Source organism: Neodiprion fabricii, chromosome 1, assembly GCF_021155785.1.
Source record: "Neodiprion fabricii isolate iyNeoFabr1 chromosome 1, iyNeoFabr1.1, whole genome shotgun sequence".
Lineage (NCBI taxonomy): Eukaryota > Metazoa > Arthropoda > Insecta > Hymenoptera > Diprionidae > Neodiprion > Neodiprion fabricii.
Window position 1 is genome coordinate 24807199 of NC_060239.1, and position 22583 is coordinate 24829781.

General features: G+C 40.8%; 2 protein-coding genes across 12 annotated transcripts in view; one reads left to right on the plus strand and one right to left on the minus strand.

The window, feature by feature from the left end:
* LOC124188114 (stress-activated protein kinase JNK) overlaps positions 1 to 22583 on the minus strand; it is a 153360-nt gene that overhangs the window by 55805 nt on the left and 74972 nt on the right. For 6 of the 11 annotated variants that reach the window (XM_046580490.1, XM_046580479.1, XM_046580487.1 and 3 more), the window contains 2 exons: positions 10581 to 10640; positions 1521 to 1556 (listed from right to left, as the gene is read on the minus strand). The exons of 1 other annotated variant lie outside the window; for it this stretch is intronic. The gene's annotated coding sequence lies outside the window, so the exon portion shown is untranslated. The remainder of the gene's footprint in view (positions 1 to 1520; positions 1557 to 10580; positions 10641 to 22583) is intronic. 4 more of the 11 variants (XM_046580484.1, XM_046580486.1, XM_046580485.1 and 1 more) reach the window with 1 other exon arrangement.
* On the plus strand, positions 16152 to 17072 carry LOC124188119 (pupal cuticle protein C1B-like). Its single transcript, XM_046580498.1, has 2 exons — positions 16152 to 16275; positions 16545 to 17072. The coding sequence occupies exons 1-2, from the start codon at positions 16261 to 16263 to the stop codon at positions 16836 to 16838; spliced, it is 309 nt and encodes a 102-aa protein (XP_046436454.1). The 5' UTR covers positions 16152 to 16260; the 3' UTR covers positions 16839 to 17072.

Here is a 22583-nt window from a genome sequence, read left to right on the forward strand (position 1 = left end):
AACCCAACGGGGTATCCGTGAGGGATGACGAGAGGAAGTCCGGAACACTGATATCGAAAATCGATGGCAGGAATATGAAATGAAGCAACGTACCTCAAGGTGTGTATGCAGTAGACATGCATTTATCATGGTTCCTCTCACACACCAGGTATCCCAAGACTCTGAAGAAAGTCAACAGAATGGGCTAGTTGGGTTCGGCTCAAACGGCTAGTTTCCTCAAAATATCAGTCTGACAGCACTAATACCGATTCAGATATTTCTCACCAGGCTGAAGAGTTTGCGAACACCGCATAACTTGCATTCAATATTTGAAAATACGCCGATTTATAACCTCATATTAGCTCAACAAAAATCATCTGCAAGCTTTACCCAGAGCTTTTTGCATTGTGCCCCTGTATAGCCAATGTCTTCCATGCTCAAGTACCAAATTACATTAATTGTTCCCACTGATCTTGTGTTCTGCTGATCTGTTGTACTTTCTCAGTTTTTACCGTCATATTCACACCTTCGGATTTCTCTCAATCTCCTCAGAATCTCTTTCAGTGAATAAGCGTGCCACGTACTTCGCGAGTCACCCACAACCACAAATAACAATCGAGAGTCTATAAGTGAGCGGAATTTCATACATTAATTCGTACCCTCGTAACATTCCTAACTGCAATATACACCGGAATTTGTAACTTCCAATCAATTACTCACTTCTCAGGTTAACCAAACGGTAATAGTTCGCTGCCGAAGTGAAACTAAAGCATCGGAGTATTTCAAGAGAAAATTACAGAGAACTCGATCCAACTGCAAGAACTCCGGCACTTTGAGGTCTGATGATGTAATCAACTGACCGCTGGGTCGTATGCGCTGAATACCGAATCAACCCTTCAGCCAGATCTACACTATCAGTTGTTTGTACATCTCTGAGAGTTTTGGATCCTTTTGCTTTGACGATCTGCACTCGAGACAGAGTCATGATCAGCTCGAAGAGGCTCACAGGTATTACTTAAATACCAGCCAAATACCTGCGATCTTGGCCTGAGATCAGAACACCCTTGAGCCTCGTACTGTTCCGCGAATAGCCCGGCCGGAATTCCCCTCAAAGGGTATTGATTTTCATTCACTGCTACGAGAAGTTGTACGTGGCGAGTATGGTCGCAGAAGTTTTTACACAATAATAAAATGTTAAAGATATAATTTGTGTGTAGACGAATTGGAAATTGACATGCCAAACTTACTTTTCATACCGATAGAAATTTTAAGACTTCGAAATTATTCGAAAGATCGTTCAAAGTACTCGGAATATTGGATAAAAGAATAATTTGACCTTATTGAATATGGAATGTGTTAATTGGTAGGAGTTTATGATAAGTGACGGTTCGTCTTAGCAAGTAAACGAATACATTTATCGTTATAATAATTTTTTAAGTTTCTTCTCGTGCACTGAAAAAATCAACTCACACTTTTTCGCGTCGTACGTACCTGCATTATCTGTGAAACCTACTTACAACGATTAAAATGAATCAACTCACCTCAGTTAATGATAGTTGAAGTTGCGCTAGCGATTTCTGAAACATACAAATATTTGATTTTGTCAGTAACTTCTAGGTTTTGCAGGTACCTACTACAAAGAATAAAGATACGTATTATCGGTTCCGAGATAGATTCTGAAATTGATAGCATTTGTTCATTTTTAAACTTTATTCAGTGGTGTAGCAGATGCCTTTCTAACATTTGATACGAACAACGTTATTGAAGTCATTCGGAATGTACGGATGCGGCCCTAAAATGATTCGCGTCAAGAAAACTAGCATAAATCTGACGAAGTTCATATCTTTGACAGTGTCTTCTTCTCTAATTTAGCCTAAAGGATTGTCAATGAGACAGTCATTTCTGCATTCCTGATTATATGGTAAGTAAATTCCGATGTACCGGTTTGAAAATATTCTCTAGTCACAGGGGGTACCTGATTCACAAAATTTTTTCAAAGTTAAAATAATATCGATCCATTTGAAGTACGTAACTTCAGTCCAAGCGGTGCAAAATCGAATTTCGATAGTACGTACCTTAATCCGAGCAGAAAATCTAAAAGTCTAAAGAGCGGGAGTGTGCACGTCGTTTCAGTAAGCTGCCTTTGAAAACCTCTGAGGAGATTAATGAATAAATAGGACGTCGAGAAAGCACTGTAAACAGTACATGGCCTCTCAAAGCTTCGCGTTCGTTTCCTTTAGCATCTTTTGAAGAGAATCAGGTGTTTAAAGCAGCCGGTTATTGCCGTTCCGTGAAAATGCACATCTGCACAATACTTGTAAAGAATATGGTAGGTGGTAAAGGTAAAAAAAGTTCACGGCTCTGAATACGAGGTATCACAAATTAGGCGTGTACATTTTTACTCGGTCCTTCACCCAACGATCGGTCCGTTGAGTGCAGAACCACTCGGGAAACCGGTGGGATATATGGGATCGAAGTCATTAGCACTCGGTAATGTTGAAGACGGTATGCATGTCTGATATAAGTGAAGTTTGCGCACTAAAATATTATCCGAAAAAGAATAAACTTCAGGGCAGAGAGGCGAGCTGCCGAGAACCGGGTTCCGTTCGACCTGGCACGCAGATGCAGATACAATGTGTTTTATAGGGGTCATAAATACGTGCCACATGGCCTACCTATAGTGATACGAACGACCCTATCCACGGTGCAGTAGTACCGACCTACCTACGCCGGAGGAATATCTTCCGAGAAGTTCCCGATAACGCGAGCAGCTTCCAACGCCACGTCGTCGATGGTGAAATGCCTGGGTCATCTAGCTCGAGAGGGAAAAAGAGAAAGAGAAGCAGCCATGGAGGGTAAGGAATGCCAATTTGTAGTGAAGTATTTGTCTGCCCGAGTCTCAAGGACTTCCCTGGCCTCCGCACGGTTTGACGAAATCGCTCAAGTATTCGGTCGAGGAACAAATTTAAGAATGAACTTCGAGATAAGCCACGAACCTTCGGCTTGTGTATATTTATCTCTGGAGAACCTCTCAAGTTCTCGAAAATTTTTCATACCGGCGAACATTGATTGTCGGCCGACAACTTTTTGCCGATTGAATAACTATACCTCTCGAAGTTTTTCCTCAGCCAAGCTTTGTCAGGTCCAACTTTAAACTTGTGCAGTATCGGATACGTTCTAAGTTCATACAGTTCGTAGTCAAGAAATGATTTACCAACCGTTGCGAACCAGCTATACATATACTACATGCGATTTGCAATGAGTGAGGGATTACTACCGAATGGAAATGACATTTCTTACAAAGGCTCATGAGGAATATTACTGAGCAATATCGAGAGAGTTGAGTAATTAGATTCTAAGACTAGTTGAGAGATTTATAGGTAAAAATCGGTAGCTAGGATCCAACTATACGTAGAGCTGAACGAGCTTGAGAATGAGAAAACGGGAATCCTTGCTGAGTAGAAAAGCCCTCGATCCTCTTTTATCATGGCTTCTCCTTTTCTAGCCTGGAAGGATATCCTAATCTATATCAATATAGAAATTCCTTGCGGTTTCTTCTGTCGTTGGTATCTCTGATATGAGAGAACGCCATTCAGCGGAGCAAAAGTAATGAGATTTCTGGATCATTGTTTCTAGTGGAAACAGTTTAAGGCGGTTCGTGGTTACACAGACCCAAAAAAATTTTAATTGCTTCTGAAAACAACCGGTATGGTTAGGCGATGCAGCTTAACAAAAGTGAGAAAGACCTCTTTGAAGTTGTGAATAATTACAGAGTTAACACAGGCTTTAAAAATTGACTGCACCCATTATTTTCTAGTCCCACGTCAGAACTCGACACTGAGGAAAAAAAATTTTCACAATGTCATTTCCTCATTCACGTCGGTCTCTCATTACGGCTTTTCATACCCAGTGAAATGAATTTCCTTCCAAGTATTGCTATTTTCATCCTAGCGAATATTTTCCGAACGGAATAGCCAAGACAATTTGTGGAATTCGTATCATAAAAATCGTCGTTCGATACTTCACATTCAACGATATGTCGCATTTTAATACGGCATCGAATATCTTGTCTTGTTGTTTCATTACGTACGAAAATTGTAAATTTGTTTGAGTTTAGAGTTTCATTGATCAATTCGGTTCGTGATAAATTTTATTTTAAATGATCGTGGAAGATTATTGAGGACTGAATAAGTCTTAGAATGAACGTGGAATGACGGGTAAAAGACCGAGAAGTCGTGCAGAGCGAAGATTTTCCGAAACAATTGGTTTCTGTATACCTATGTCTCTCTTTTTCTCTCTCTCTCTTTCTCTCTCTATTATATTTCGTTCAAGAAACTGGCTTTGGCTCTGGAAGTTTAACGAAATAGAGTTTAACAATTTAACTTGATTGTGAGAAAAACGCCAACATCAGTTTTAGCAGCAAAGTAAGCTAACTTCGCTTGCTTTAGAAACATTTTTCGGTTTCTTTACGATATCGGATCTTCAAAACCTGCAACTTTAAATGCTTCGTAAATCACCAAGGTTTCACCCGAGTGGCAAGTGAGAAAAGACATCGTAGAGCCAGTTTGAATATCAAGGATATCTTGTCACGGGATCAATATTGCTCACGTTCGCTGCATGAAAACTCTTCAATTTGTCAATTTTCAAGCGGAGAAAAGGATCGCTCAAAGATGGACAGGGCCAAGAAAATTTTATCGTGATGAAAAAAAGGGAATTCGCAAACTCTGCCACGTGAACTTTAAACATTGTTGGAAACACGTGAAGCGGGATCAATAACCGTAGAAATAACCCTCGGAGAGGATCAAGTGAGTAAATGTTTCAGGGCGGAAGCGCAAAGAACCGATAGGAAAAATAAAGGAGAAAGTCCGACATAAAGCCGAGTGAGGATAATCTTGGGATGCAGCAAATGATGGAAAGTAAATCCAAGGCTCGTGGGTACACTCCGTTCGCCACTGAGGTTACATCGCCTCGTAAAAATCCGACATTGTACACAAACGGGAGATAAGCCAACCTTCATAAATGTCCGGCCGTTGCGTGAAACTGAGGCGTTTTAGTGGCGTTAACTCCCTTTTTTTATTTCGTTTTTTAGTTATTCATTTTTCAAAACTGCCTCACAACAGTAGAATCGAAAAGGGATATAGTTTACGAGACAGCTGATTGAGCATCGTTCTTCACATCGTTCTTAATCAGGTTTGCAAAGTGACACGGGTTCATTTTCGATACGAAAGGTTTACTGCGGGTCTCGTAATTTGACGGTGATGGAATGCCTCGTTGGTCTCAGGTCCTCGTGTAGCGTAAGAGTTTCCAACGTTTTTTGCGGACCCATCATTGCGAAGGTAATTGAAGTTTGCATGCCATTTTACGAAAACAGATTATATGTATGGATTATATTATACACGCGAACAAGCTCCGTAAAGTTTTTTTTTTTTGTAAATCAATACTGTTAGCAAAGCAGAAACACCGAAGTCTCCGCAGAACATGATTGATCCTAAATTTCTAATTTGTTCAGATGGATGATTATACTCAACTGCGGTTCTTTTAGTTCCTAGCTTGGATCGTCGCAGGTTGATATCTTCCATTACGGAAAATAGATGGAGAACGTCATTCATGGAGCTCGTAATATTACCCTACAGGAATAAACTAGACACAGCACGAAGAGGTTATGGAGCACCGTTAAAAGAGTAACAGGACCTCCGGAGAGTCGTATGGTCTGTATAGTTAGACGGTATCAGCGTTGCACGCAATAAGGACATGGAGTAACCTCTAGTATAAGCATCGTCTGGTCTTGATCAAGTTGCGTTGCTGTTCAGCAGAGTTACTTACTTCGCCACAGCGTGACTAATTGTAAGGGTGAAAATTCGAATACAAATAAAGACGTTGTCAGCAGTTGGTGGTGATTTTTTTCGGAATTTAAAGCCCAGCTAATTAAATACCCTGCGATCGAAATTCTCGTCATGTTTCTAGTGAGTTTTATAACTCAGCGAAAGGTTTTACCACGCTCACATACACACGCAAACTTTATTTCTCGAAGATGCTGTCTTTGATTTATCGCCAGGCGGCACAATTAGCAGCCACTTACTTGATGAGCGTCTGTCCTCAAGTGTGTTAAATGCTACGGTCTTGGAGATTGATTGCACCGCAGACTCGACGGCGACGTCGAGTCAGTATCGTTGTCGCCGGCGAAAGGTTCTGATCTTTCTCAGCGAAGGACTTGACGAAAGGCTTTTCTCAACTATCCCCGGATAATGAAAAAAAAAGTGATTTTATTCTCGAGAGTGAGGGATTTATTTCCCAAGTTGGGGGACGATGGACATGTTTTCCGTCAACTGGATTACTCGGTAATAAAACCAGCGAGCGAAGGGTTCTAGTTGACGTTACTGCACACTTACGCAACTATATTGTGTGCCTGTAAATAAACATACGGCAATATTTTTCAAACGATTTTTATATGTCAGGACCGTTTTGATTTTGTGGAAACTCAAGCTTCTTCTCGGAACAAAGTCATAGCGATTCTTTTGTAATACTAAAATTTTCAGTGGCTACCCTTTGAACGCAATTACGGGATTTTTCAATTCTGTCAGAGTCCAGTGACAGCTCGATGCAGAAATGAGAAACGGGGCCGAGCGGCGCCGGACGTATTTATAACGCGGCGACCTTTGACGGGTAGGCGCCGCGACGCTCCCTCTATGAAAAAGCGTCACGGCGCTCTAGCCAAGCCAAACGTTGCCGACGTGGTCCGGCGCCATGACACCCTAAATGCCACTCCCGATATTCCGAGAGACAACGGAAACAACGGGGTCCAAGGATCGTATCAACTTGCCACCCTTCTGCATCCGAAAGGAGTGCAATAATATCCATTGCAGACAACGTTCGTTATTTCGGCTCGCAAAAAGTATTTCGTTACCAGCAGATTTTGTGGTAAAACATCATGTTATCACGATACATCGGTTGACTTCTGGGCAAGGCCGGTCGCGTGTGTTTCTAGTGATTGAAAATAAAGGATTTTTGGATTGATCCGTGCCAGCGTTCCATGCACCAAGCGGTGAGGTTGAAAAAAAATGACCAACGTCGAATTCAACTTCACTCAGCATGTTGTTCAAAGTTCCTACACAGCTCCCGTGACTCTAGACAAAACTTTTTCAATTTGAATTTACATTTGACCTCAGGTTCCGACCTATTTTACCTCGGAGCATATGCGCAGAATTATTTACGCTATGGGAATAACGTCGGCACGTAGCAATGCAGCAAAAAGCAATCTCTCCATACGTCCTCGAATTTACTGTTTACAGCGTATGGAAGGGAAATACGTACCGATGCATGGATCGCACATCTGTGAACGTGACTTCAGACACTTGAAATATCGATTCAAATACTTTCGCTGTGCGTAGGCAGTTAGACACACACACTCGAATCGTCGAGTTGGTCAGGTTATAGCTAACACTCGGAGGCTTAAGCAGGTAGTTTCTCGTTTGAACGAGGGGGTTCACTTACAATTAGTCGACAGTTTCAATTAAGCACAGACACTGCGTACCGTGAAGTTCCCACTTGAGGCGTCTCGGCATGGTTAACGACAACCCGCACCAGCTGGCTTTTGCAGTCTCTAGGCGCAAAGGCGTGGTGGGTCTGAGGACTGAGAAGACAATAACACATTCGCAAAGTGTCGGTGGAGCACTAAGGATAACGGTTAAGTCTTATTTACGTTAATCAATTCGTCAGGCCATTACTATTTGCGAATGGTTAGTCGCTCAAAGCTGCGCGTACCTTGCTGTTGAAACAACGTTACACGACTACTCTACTTTTTCATCCAATGTTCCATTAATTTCCAAGGGTCGGAAGCCTGGTGGTGGCTGTCGATATTTCTCCTTCGCGAAGTCGGATTCTGTTCTGTTCTGTATTTACTATATAAGCGTGGATTCATCGACAACTCAAAGCAATTTTCCTCCGACTCCAAGAGTGGAACCAAGACATCTCGCATTCCCGCTTCTCGGGCAATGTACAATATAAATGAAACAATAATAAGCAAGGAGTCGAAGTGGCTCAGGCAGAGAAACGGAAAACCCGTTGAACTCAAGTATACAAAGGATTTATTCGGAATGAAAGGATGATGAATGTAACGCGATAAGCACCAATTAAAGCACCGGTCATTGTCATCGAGGATGTCAGATGTGAATAATGCTCGTTCCGGTGGCCTGAGCAATTTGAAACCATGGCTAACCCGACCAGGTGCACGAAAAAGTTTTACCTCAGGAAACGATGTCACAGTCGAAGTAAGCTCGATTCAACAAAATATCGAAACAAAATTCATGTCACGTAAGACTGGTCAGAACTGCAGCAAAGCGCATGGTTCTGTTCTTGGACCTAATGACCTGTTAGTTGGTGCAGAAATCATCGATCGGAGCGCAAATCGATTGGGAATTTATTTATTATTCAAGGATTGAGTGGGTAGTTGGGTTCCGCATTAAAGGGAAACGGGGCCCAATGGCCGTGGGATATGCACCGTCAACGCCGGAAATTGCACGAAGCGATACTCAATTACAGTACTTATACAGAGCGTGGTCATTGCACGTCGAGAATCTGTTGCCGCAGCACGAGACTCGGTTCGCTGTTGGGGTACAGGGTGATCCTAGCGATTCCCAGATCCCGGCAGGGGTTCGTAAATGGAATTATCCCTCCGCTAAAACTACCCGCGGCCACAATTGGGTGGAACACCGGGATTCTCGGCGACCAATATTTACATGCTCCGACTACAACGGTGAGCAGAGGAAGAGACTACAGTGTAGAAGTAAATATAATATTTTAGCAAAAGATAACGATGTGCTCCTTAGCTATTCTAATCAAGATTTGAATACTCGATTATTTTCGTAGGTACATTTTTTTTTTTTTTTATTGCCAACACGACGTCATGATAGAAAAATTTCAGCAAAAGGTACCGAAATAACAGCAACTTTTGTAAATGAATTTAAAAAAAAGTATGTGGCGGTGATTAGGTGCTTTTTATAGATACTGAACAGATGTTACTTGGCGGTTCTCTGCGTAATACTCAATTGTAGCCCAATTTTTCATGTCTTCGTTGTTTAGCGCGTATCACGAATTTATGAACTTGGAAGTTTTACGAATGACATCATTGAAGGAACATTCACGTATCTGCACCCTGGAAGATCAAGCTTGTCAAAAGTTCATTGTATTTTTCTTTTTCGTTGCATTAAAACATTTTTCTCACCAACGAAAATTCGAATACGACAGTCGACAGCGGATGAAATATCACACAGATGTTCTCGCCGCTGGTTAAAATGATAATATACGTTGGAAGAGTGTTTTATCTCATCGCTCTTTTTCAGGTACGCGACTGAAAAACGGTCTGCTCGCTGCTTAAGCCCGCGTGATCTATACATCTGCATGTTAACGTAACAGCGTTTCCAAGCCGCTCGACAAGTGTAGAATCCGAGGATCATCCAGACTAAGGAGAAGAAGAAAAACAGCAAGTTAAAGAAAAACGATGTAAGATACTGCGATTAGTCTGTTCGCTACCAGAATGCGCTTCTATGCGGTCCTACAGCTGTTTACTCCGTCTTTCGATCATCTACCAGATGTGATTGTGATTTCAAGCCTCTCGGTCGCTATAACGATTTCACAGCAGGCTTGCCCTTAAAGGTTGAAGATGTAATCAGTAATCTTGGGAACATAACAATTTTCCTGGTGTGGAATAAAGGAGTCTTTTTCAAAATTTAAGGAAAGTAAAATACCTTGAATTTATTGAATACCATTGCCTCTACTTTTATTGCGTTGAATTCTCTAAGCTAAGTTTGCAAGCTTGTACCAGTCATAACTGTTAAAACTGCATTGGTACCGCTATCGTCGATTGGCTAATTAATCTTCGTCTCTAATTTCATATGCCAACGTATTCATGAGTAACGAATAATAATCCAATTCAAATGCTTACTTTCCATTCTGTACGAGAGAAGCATTTCAGGTATGACGGAAAACCGTGCAGCATCCGTAAGTAAACAAGATCGAATGTCAAATATTGAAGCTAGCTGCGACATGGACGCCCGTGAAAACTATTGGTTCAGAATTTATTTGAAAACTCTGGTGCGATTCGTTCGCGCTGCAGGTTCGAATCGGCTTCCTCACCGCAATCTGAAATACATTTTTCACAAATGCTGTTGCCGAAATAGGAGATGGTATCCGACGTTGAAAAATATTTAAGTATATCCTGCAGAGGTACGTGAGTATTCAGTACCTCGGCTACTTATATGAATAAATTGAGTGAGACTAGGCACGTTGCATACGAGTTTCAATACTAGGTACGTGTACGTATGGCTGCACAAAAATGCAGTTCTGTATCGTACACACCGATGTGAAAACACGCGCGCAGTTGGCTCTTCACATAGAGCACCGGGAAATGTCGTGTTCTGTGTTATTTTATTCTGAAGAAGAAGCAGCATCCGTTGAAATGTGAACTATTCAAAGCATAGAAAGATCCAGGGAAAGAAATGCGGTACCCTATTTCTATGCCTGAGATGTAAGCAAAACATCGGTCTAGCTGTACGTGTGTTTTTCCATAAAAGTATACGGAACAGCATAAGGTTTGGACAACTCACCTCTGGAGTTTGGAATGGGATCGACCGATCAACAAGAAAGTTTAAGCCCGAAAAACGTACCTGAAACAAAAACACAATCTAGCATTAGACGATTGCGTGGTTAACACCTTTCAATTTAGGATTATAAAATTTAGCAAACTAAGTTGGAAACGTGTTTATCCAGATAGACGTTAAAAGGTGGGGAGATCCGCGAGATTAACTACAACCTTTTTTTATTTTGCACCGAGAAAGCCAGGACCAGGATCGATTCGGTTCCGTATTTGCTTACTGGCTTATATTTCAGCGAAGGATAAGCTCGCGGCGCATTAGAATTTCAAATAGACTAAACTCCCCGAACGGATCACCGGGGTCGGATTATCGTATGGATATATAATCAGTCAAATATTATTCGGGGAAAAAATTGTAAGGGACCACATGTTTTTTTTTCAAAAAAAAAAGCTTGAAAATCTCCAAGGCAAGTGGGTTGGGACTCTTCAAACAGTTTCGTGATGAAGAAGCTTTGTTCGAGGTTCGTTCTGTGGGGATCATTTTCGTGAGTAGAAGCCAAGAAACAGTAGGATTTTCGGAAAGCCCTACAGACCGCAGTGTGTGAGAACCCGTCATTCCTCTCTCCAAGGCAAGTGCCATAGCGGCACTTCTGGTCAAAGACTTGAGATATTTTTCTTTGAGGTAAAATTAACCATCGCGTTTCGAAGCTCAGCCCATTTATAAACATCCGTTTCAAAACGTTGTGACAGTAGGGTAAAATTGTCTGTGACAATTTGTGTCGCGATTCTATCGTGCCAGAGTATGAAAATACAGATTTGATTTCTTTCGCCATCAAAGTCATTTCAATTGTAGGAGAAAAAAATGGAATGTTCGAATTATTCGCACTATAAATCGCGTGAAGTACAGTAAAATTGTTCATTACATTTGTCTGTTTCTTCACTATCGCACGAATGCTTTTCCCAAAAGCTTATCTATTTAGTTTCTACGATAAGACGAAGCCCCGAATTGTCATCAAAAGCATTTGATATTTTCTTAGGTTGAGTAACAGACGTGCCCTATTGAAAAATAACAACTGGTTACGCGTGTTGTCATTTGTTTCCGGAAAAGAAATACCTCGACACTGTTTCTATTTCGAATTTCGCCCTGACTGCCGCTTTTTGCACGATGTATAAGAAGACGGGCGGCGGATAAAGCCTGCACATAGCAAAGGATAAAGAAAGAACAAAAGTAGCGGCGCAAAGTAGGCGAGGTAACAGCGGCCGACGAGCACCAGAGGTAGAAAGGAAAAGAAGAACCAGGGTATAAAAGAAGGAGAAAGAACCATTGTACTAATTCACGACGCTAATGTGGAGATTTTCTAAAGAATGGTGAAACAATGGAGCTTACTACACCTGTTCCGGTGCTCTTTGCACTCGCCATCGTTTCTGCAACAGTGTCCCTCTGTCGACTCTTTTCGTGCCTCGACACGTGCCTCAGACGAGGACGATGTGTACCTCTCTACACAATATGTCTACCCAAGTCCCGTCAATCTTACGCTCTCGCCATTAGGGATCCTCTTTGGCATTGCACGGACCGGTCCAAGTGCCGAGAGTTTCAGAGTTTCTACGGTGCTCGAGAACTGACAAGAAAAATTATGAACACAACCTTCTTTTGCAAGCTTTCAGTTCGACGTTGCGGAAGGTCTTGGAGCAATCGAGAAGAAGGAGGGATAAAAACAGTCAAGTTTACGTTCTCATTCGAGGCGGTAATTCATGCAGTGATTACTTACCGGGTTGAGCATTGTCTACAACCGAGAAATAGTTTTTTTTTTTTTTTTGTTAGATATCGCAGCGACAATGACGAGTTATCGAGGATTCGGAACATCAACCGAGCTTTGATATATTGGAGTGGGCTGATGGAAGAGTCCAGACAAAGAAAAAAAACACCCAACTTTAATGCGAGAAGTTGAAGTGGTCGTATGAAAGTAGGAGCTTTCATAAATTCGTTTTCCAGAATTTCTTCACTTGAACATCGGAGGCTGAAGGCAAAATAAATTTTTCTTCTTCTTCACAACATGTGATAATTCCCAGAGCATTCCTCCGATTTATCGTGTTTAAACATTGAAGATAACGTTCAGATATTACAGGGTTGAAACTATACCTTCAATCTTTCAAATAAAGTACATGCGCACTGGAATCCCAAGAGAATTGTTAACTTACACATTACAACATTGTTGAAATTCAAACAACTCTGTTTTATAACAAAGTAGAATATGCTACTCCACCAAGTCACACGTGTAATAGATGAGTTTCCAAGAAGTGAGCTAATGAAACTTTAACCGGCAAAACTTGCGCGAAGAAAAATAACGAAAAAAAAAAAAAAATTATCTCTCAAAGAGGAATGGGATAAATATGAAATAACCCTTTTCGTCGTATACAGCAAACGTGCCATCAACCGTGGAGGTTATAGCTTACGTTTTAATAACTTCAAGTTCCCCGCTTGATATGTCCTCCTCTCTCTTTCTCTCCGCACCTGTCCACAGAGACGCTTCTTAATCCCCACGGAGAGGGCCAAGAGTGCGTAGCATAACAGTTATCCCTACCGTGAGAGGCGGATTTGCAAGGTTTATTATATTTTTAATTAGCAACGGCATCAGCAACAGCAGCGGTAGCAACGGGATGGGATTCGGAGGGTACCGACGATGCCCTCAGCCAGCCAAGAGGAATGGGTTGAGAGCAGGCAAGAGCGTGTCTTTGCCGAGAGGAACTAACAAAAGATTTATACGTGGACCAGAGCGAAGCAGCAGCACGATGCCACCGAGTGAACTTTCTCTCTCAAATATTGCGGGTCTCCTGGGTTAATTCTGTTTCTACTCTATAGCCGAGCACCTCGCGAGAGATTATCAACCCTTAATTAACTTGGAGTAGACTCGAGAGGACAGCGTCGATTTTCTGAATGAAAGGAGCTCGGAGGGCGAAACTGCACGTTGCCGCTACTTTTACCACCGAGAAATTGGAGGTTTGATAACTTAGTTTTTCAGTAATTCCTCTTAACGCTTACGACTGACTGTGCACGGGTATTAATTATAACCAGTAATGCGGGCATGAGCGATGGAGGTCTTTCAGCGGGCGAAGGTATAAACCTACCCAAGGAAATATATTGCAGCGATCGTTTGAAACTCGACAACACGCATCGATCATACGAAGGCAAATCGAGATACTTTGCTACACGAAAATAGACTCTAATTCGAGTGAGTTTACCCCCTTCCGGCAAGCAAGGGTTGGTTATTATTACGAATGCCATGAGAGAGCCAGAGCCATGAAATTAAGTGCTATTTTTAGACCTGAAATTACACGATATTCGAGATATACGTGTTCTGAATCCCTTATGTACCTAATAATTCGAAGTACTCGGCAAACTTGCTCCATAACACTGGATTTCTTCATTTCATGAAGATACTCCATAAATACACAGACTTAGAGATCGCAATTCTTGATTCCAGCACTTCGTTATTTTCAATCATTGGAATCCACCGCGGCCCCGGTGTGAATATTTTTGAGTAGGTACGAAAAGGCTAGTTATTCGGCTGTGAAATGTTCAGAAAACAAGGATTCTTGCAACTCAGATTTCATGGCAAACCAGTAAAAAGAAATAGAAAATGGAATCGAATAGTTTCATCATCGCGCGATGTATTCGCGACGAATGTAAAGATTCCCGCGTACTCATCACGCGAAGTCTTGGCAAGCTGCAAACGTGAACTTCCGTTACATCATGCATAAATAAAATGAAGAAAGGTAAAATAAGATGAAAAAGTTGCGATCGAAGTACAGCTCCATGCTCGTTCCAACGTATTTGCATCCCGAGCGACTGTTTCATGCCAGATTTCCCTTTTACTTTCTTTTATTTTTCTTGTCAGTAGTCTCGGGGTAAAGTGATAAGAAAAAGGACCAGAATGAAAATAAAGATAAATATAAAAGGAATAGCCGCACATAGAAGTAACAGAGGGGTTGAGCGAAGGGGGGAAAATAAAACGAATTTGCACCGGTAGTTCCCTTGGGTGATTGCGCAGATATTTTTCTTCTTTTCTTTTTCTTCGGACAATAATTAGAAATGGAAAAAAAAAGAAACAGGGACCATCGCAAAGGGGAGCATGAATAAAAATCGCGAGCATTGAGCGTTTGCGTTGAAGAATCTTTTGTACTTACATTTTTTCACAGGGATCGTTGATAAGTTGGAATAATCAGGGGTGCAGGATTATTCGAGGATGGAAAAAATGTTGTAGAATTATTAATCTGATATATAAATTGATTAATTAATCTTCACTGTCGTCGGCATGATTTTACCGGATAGTAATTTCATGCTTTTCACTATCGCAAAACATCCACTGCTCCCAGTGGATACGTCTCGACGTGTTCAGTGGGGGCGTTAATTTTGTCTGTCTCGGTAATTTCGTAGCCCTTATTATGATCGGCCACCGTGAGATAATGTGACGATAATAACAACTCCGGCATGGTGGCAGGTACGACAATGCAACCCACCATTATCCGCTTTCATGCTTTTTCCCATCACCGTTGAGTATCCTCGTAATATGACGATAAGAAAGGGAATTCAACGTTCCAGCGTCTCTCGCCCATGAACGCTCCGATTTGTTGCGTGAGATTACAGGACCGGTTGTAGGGTGGGTTTATAATTTGAAGTTAGCCTGCATCAGGTACCGAATATAGTCCGGTCAAACAATGACGCGAGGTGTTATTCATTCGGTACAATTTTTGTACATCTCTAAACAAGGCAGAAGCTAAAGTTGAAAAGCAAAGAATATCATCTCTTGACCATAGGATCGAGGATTCAAAAAATCTACAATAACATTTCTGGTCGCCCTGAGAAGGATATTAAGACTGCTATAATTCGGTCGCACGATTTACCAGCGTTCTCGAAATTTTTTACTCCCCTGACCGTGAAAAATCGCACAAGTTGACTCGGTTTCCTTTTGTTTCGACCCTCGCACCTTGTACTTGTAGGGAAGACTTTTCTTCAAAAATGTATAATGAGGCTTCTTAAGCGAACAATGTAAACGACGTACTTACGTACGTATATACAATACACGTAGTCAGATTTTCCTCAAGTTGGATAGCGAACATTAATCACGAGGATACTTTATATGCGAGAATATTTTTCACCGATCAATATATAAATTTAATCGCGAAACGGTGATGAATAAATGCAGTAACAACTGCTAATACGAGAACTAAAATTCAGACTCTGTATCAATGGATTATAAAAACGCACGACTGTTTATCCGGCTCCTGCATAGGTTCACGAAACTTTTAATCACTGCCAAGACCTCGAGGTTCGATTATGCGTAAATTACGTTGCACGATTGTCAAATACTTTCTACCATAAATGGCCGATAGCCAAGGTTTCTTGCCCAAGATTGTCGACGAGGAGCACTTGGGACGGTACGTGTAACCTTCCCCGAGACACGCCTGAGCCATAAGCTGACACTAACAATGGAACACACCGTACATACCCAGTCACCCACTCCCATTGGAGTCGGGGACATCAATTCATTGCCAATCAAGCCACGTAGAGAAAATTATAAACGGATTGGTATATAAAGCCTGCCGCGGAAAACCCGGAGCATCATTCAGTGGTGAGTTTCTCAGTTCATTCACAACCCCGCATTCGATTATTTCGTACAAAAATAAAAACCACCATGAAGAGCTTCGCGGTACGTATAATATAAATATTCCACTTTGCATGAAAACTCCAATCTTCGTGGCATCTATGTACATACTTGTCTGGTTTTATGGAAAAAGAAAATTCTGTAACAGTGAATCTCGATCTGTTCTTCGAGGAGAATATAAACGGCAGAGAGAAAAGAGAGAAGCAGAGTTGTGATACATATAAGCTTTGTTTTTGATTCGGAGTTGACGGTGATTTGGGAATCGAGAATCGGAGCCGATCCTTAATTCTAATCAGTGTCAACGGTTTTCGCAGGTTTTCCTTATCGTCGGCGTCGCGATGTCCGTCGCCAATCCGGTTGACGTCGAGTCTATCGAGCCCGTAAAGACGACTAAGGTTGAAGATGCCGTGGAGCCGGTAGATCCGAGCGTCAGAGACAAACGCACCCTCCTCGTTGGCGCTGCTCCCTACGTGGCCCCGGTTGCTTATTCGGCCTACGCAGCGCCCGTGGCTTACACCACCTATTCATCCCCCTACACGAGCTACCCCGTCGCCTATTCAGCCTACAGTGCCTATCCGTATTACGCTTCGTCCTACTACGTCGTGTAGAGACTTTGGGATGCAGCGCGATGTCTGGTGGTAGGGTAAATGCATGTAACGAAAATTTTAAGAGTATGTAGTTGAGGGGGGAAAAAAAAATCTTAAAAATATCACGAAAAATACGAACTATGTAACATTCTTAACTTATCGCTGCAGTAACTGATCTGTGCAATGTCGATATATTGTTATGAGACATGTATACGTTATGTGACAATGCGAAATAAATGTATTTATTAACAGAAATTCACATTATTTGAACCGAGACTGTTGGATGGGGAAATATTAACTGTGCCTTACATTTATTTTGTAACTTTATTCCATGTGCGCAGATATCGTAGAAATTTATGCTCGATCCGATCGAGTTTAAACCTTCTGATTTATATGTACATATAGGTTGAACATAAAAACTTTTCGATCATTTTTCAGCAAAACCGGTTTACCCGAGACGTAATAATTTTTCTTCTTAAATTTTATGCTATGAAATAGTTTGGATCGTACATATCTTTGTAAAGTATTATATATTTTGAAACGTAATTTTATTCAGATCCTTGTTCGATGACAAAAAGAGAGAATTAAAAATCGCGAAAGTTTGGATTCTGAAGAAAAAAAAAAAACTAAATATAATTTTACACTTGGGCAGAAATTTTCACCCCTTTCAGCCTCCAGGTGAAGTACATCAACTGTTTTAGTCACAACCTGAACATGAATAAGAAGAGATATTTCCAAATGCATGTGAATATTAGACTAATATAATTACCGCATTAATCGCACATTTATTATAAAGTAAATGTGAAACCCAGTTGACATTGTAAATGTTTTTTAATACCTATCTATAGATTGATAAGAATTGTCAAGGGTTTATAAAAGGTGGACAAATTTAGGATATGTTGCGGATAAGGCAAAGTCGATTTGGGAATACAAAGTGAACTTCTTTCGGATTTTGCAAGTTCAGGAATTTCGTAAGAACAAGCGTAATGCGAGGAATGTAAACGGGTTTAAGAGAAAAGGGTTTCTTCGCTCCCGATTCCGCCTGAAAAATAACAAGAACAGTTTCGACTCAACGGAGAGTTATTCGTGAAAAAAAAATAAAGTAAAAGTACAAAATGAGATAGGAAGTAAAAAATAAAAACATGTAACCAGGTACGCGATATGACTTCAAGGGATTCTGTATCAACCAAAGTGCGGTACGTTGTATTTCACGGTCTAATTACCCGCACTGAAGTATGCAATAAATTGTACAAACGTGCTTAGTAATTACAGTAACTGTGTGTGTGATTAAATTGGACAAACAAAAGTTTTTACCACGTTAAAAATGTGCGGTAGGTTTTTTTTTTCTAAATGCTGTATTCTGTATTATTTAAACGACATAATACAATAAGAAAAGAACACATGTCGCAGTTCGATTCAAGTTTGAGAATTTTTCGACATGGCACCCATAATTTATTACAAAAAAAAAAAAAAGGAGCGAACAGCATGAAAAAAGTTTTCATAGTATTCGGCAGTTTCGATTTTGTTGAACAATAAATCAGGGGTTAGAAAAATGTCGTATTCTTCCTTGAGGATTGCGAAAACTTTATATATTATATCGACCCTAAACCATTCATATATAGTATTTTTGTAACCCACACTGATCTTCTAAAGGCAAACATTAATAATATATATTTATATAAACACACATTACGATGTTACATGAAAAAATGATTTACGAATTTCCATCGTGGCACTCTTGGAAAAGTTTGTTTGGGTTGAAAGAACGATTCAATTCGAAGATGAGCCATCTACGTCACGTCTAAGCTGGCGCACATCCGATTTTTCACTTTTTTTTAAAAAAAAGTCACTTTTAGAAAAGTCAAGATCATTTTTACTGCTCGGAAATCGCAGTGGTTTAAAGTGCGTGGCTGGTATCGTAAGAATACAAATTTCTAGTGCCGATTTACATTTTCCGTTTTAGAGGATCTAGCCAGCTATTGACAAAATATCTGTTTGCATCAAATATATGAAATCGTTAAATCGTAAGAGTTCGATTATCAAGCACCAAAATGACTGATCGGGATAGCGAATTTTGGTCATGCGTTATAAATTTATGCATTAAAGTACTACACAGCGATTAATCTGAATAATTTAATTTCGATCACCGCTGGAATTACGCAACTTGGAGCGATGAGGCGATTGACGAAGGTAAAAGGCTTGATTCGGTTGATCAATCAGCAAAATAACCTTTGCCGACATTACGTGGTTGCGTGCCCAGCGTAATTGATCACGCCACGTCAAATTCCATTACGCGTGCTGCATATTATATAATTAATTATTTTCGTCAAAAGGTAGACACAGGGATGTGTTGCACTTTACGTGAGAACAACCAGACAAACAGGATTCGATAAATCAATGCAACCAACCGTAAACACACGGAAATGGATTGACCAATTTTTGGGTACATTTTCCAACTACTGACGGGAAATTTTCAATATTGTAAAACGCGTTGTCGCGAAAACACAGATTGAATGACAAGCGGGATATTTGGGAATATTCATCCGTATCAAAAATTTTTATTTATCCAACCAAGGCATCTAATCTAATCATGTATAATCTAATCTTATCCGATTTTGTACAGATTGAAGAGAAGAAGTACCGAGCGAAAGGAAAATTTTAAATACTACAAAGTACAATATGATGTGACGCATCGGTTACTGATATCAACGAATTTTTATTCAGCTGCAGTATCGAATAATGGAATTGTGACGAGTAGAGATGCCGATCGTTAATTTCCTCACCGGAAATACAAAACTGAAAATCGTCGATTGTAAATCGCTTGAACAGCTTATACCAAGCTTCTAAGATTGCAGTATAAAGTTAAACGATTTGTTTATAATTCACGAAGGAACAAACATTCGCCCCGCATGTTTTTGTTGTAGCCAAATTGAAAATTTACGTACTGAATAAACCGGGCAATGTACGCGTATAATATATCCATGGGAATAAGTAAACCCCATAGAGCAGGGAATTCGTAATCAGATCTAGTCGATAGCTGAGGAGAGTCGTTGGCCGTAATTAGACTTCCGACGCATCTGCTACCGGTTCCACGAGACATATCGAGGCCACGAGCAGACCGCCACCCTTGGACTCATTATCACAGCTACCGAATTACAGAGGTCAGTCCGACTCTGGCTTTGGTCTTAATTAAGTTACGTAATTAAAGTCCTTCTACGCGGATGGTGCACACATGCTTCTCTCCCTGATTGCCTTACTGTGTATTCTCACTTACGTGCCGTAACGTCAAAATTAAAATTTGACTGCGATACATTGCCGAGTAATTTTGCAAAGCTCGAGTTGAAATTTTAGAACTCGTTCGAACTTCTCAACTCTCTATATCCCGATATATCGACTCAAATTGAGGTTTCATTCATCTGTTGGAATATTGCATTTGAAACTTCCGAGGGCCAAATGAGTCCCAATTGATATTCTCATCAGCATCTCAAGCATCGGAATCGCGACTATCGCGCAGTTTTTGAAGCTCAAATGAAGTTTATTTTACTCGGGATTTCCTCAACTAAGAAGGCCTCGCATTATAAGCTTATATAATGCATCTTGATGGGCCCGTGAAATTTTAGATCTGAAAGGGACTCGGATCTCTCAAAGCACACACCGCTTCGCGCGTATAGATTGTTCAAACTGAAACTGTAATTACTGAATTTAATCACGATTTACGTTGGTAACAATAATATATTGCGGCTTTACAGCTAACCGGAACCCTCGAGGGTCGTCTGGTGGAACGTGACTGGGCTCGAGCCGTTCCAACTTCACACTGTGCAACATACCTCGTCTGACCTTAGAAAATTAAATATGCCTGTTCTAAATCTTTGGGACAGTCGAAGTGTTGAGGAGGAGATTCCAATGGTGACGTGCAGTTTGTTTAATTACAATTTCGGTTTTATACCGGTTTTACCGTTCGCCCGTTGTGTAGTCAAAACTGATGAAATGGTAAGCCAAAAAGCAGCTTGGACGTATTCGATGAACGTCCGTACGTCGCTTTTACACTTCTCGAAAATCTACAAAGTGTATAATTCAGTCGGGGACAGGTACACGTGAATTGAAAACCAAGAAGATCGCATAGTTTAACTTCCAAAGAATAAAGAGTGTCGGTACAACTTCAACAGCGGTTGGATCTATAAGTAATTGTCATTCCAGACGAGGATGCAGGATAACGTATAAACTCCAATTTCTGAACGATCCTTCGTATTATACGCCCTGAATATTTCTCCAGCATGGAGAGTGTATCTTTTTCAACTGGTGATAAATTGAGGCTCAGAAAATAGGGGATCAGCTTGTTAGAGTATTACAGAACACTTTGATAACGGTTGGTGAATTCGTTCGGCACAGCCGAGTGGTCTGAAAATGAGCCCCCGTATCCGTAATATTAAGTCATCAATGATTTTGTTTAGCCTTCTGCGCTTGCCAAAGGGTGGCGACGAGGTCGAACGGTTTGTTAGCTCACCGATCGAGTTGTTGACCCGGTTGCTCAACCAGCTGAGCCAGAGATGGCTTTGGCAGTATAAACCGGGCTTTTTTACTGCTCTGTATAGCCAGTCCTCGCATCAACGTCCCTCGAATAATGTGGGCTTTCGATATTGTGCCTATACCAACATGAAATTCGATGACACGACGCGGGGAGGAAACAAGGCGACAATTCCCACTTAATACATTCGACATTGTGTGCGTGCGGGGCTATTGACACGGTTACAACGATCTTCGACGCTATAACGACGACGAGCCGGTAAACTAGCGTGGAACTTGGTTATCGAATTTACGGGAGCAGGGTGCTTGCGCGGTGCTGAATTATCCCATGTACTCCGATTAGCACGTAGGCGCATTATGCACACGTATACGTTACACCGGTAGGAGGAAACGATAAACTAAGAAAGCTGTACAGTATCGTTCTGACGAGCTTCTGCTTTATTGCCGCTGCCGTTTTATCGTGGAGGAATTATTAATTTCCGGAATTGTTATCCTACAGGTCGCGGGATACTCAACGAAATTAAAAGTTCCGATGCAAAATAAACGTTGACTGAATTTAAATCTGTACGAATGTATAACGTGAATTGCAGAAGTTATTGCGAGAATCGACCATAAATCGCGAATGGCTGCAGTGAAAAAGTTCAAGTACGTTGTTATTATTATCATTGTTATTGTTAGAACTTTATTGTTGCTGGAAGGAGAACGGCTTCGTAATATAATCATGCGGGGAGAATACTTGTTACATGCGTTTTGAATTTTAATTAAAACTCAATCGTAAGTCTGAGAGCAGCTACAATAACCAGCCAGCCAGTAAGTCTTGCACTAGTAAAACTCAACCCTTACGCCACACACCGGGGTCAAAATGACCCTACAACATGGTCACCGTAGATTCTATACGAAAAACATCCACAATAATGTGTTTTCATCCAAGATGAATAATAGAATAATGTAAAAATTGTTAATTCATTTTTTTTTCCAAATATTCAACCTCACTCACTCAAATAAATGCCATTTTTTTTAATGTGCAACATCTCCATATTTTTTTCTTAAAAATCCGTGTCTTCAGCGTTACTCAGTCAATTTTCAGCTCGAAGTATCAACTATTTAGTGAGTTATGATTTTTTTTTTAATAGAATGACTTATTTTCCGGTATTTCGTTGTTTTATGCTGTTGTTCTTCATATTCGAAATTTTATTTTACTAATGATGACTGATTTTAAAAATATTTTCAAGTGTTTTGAAC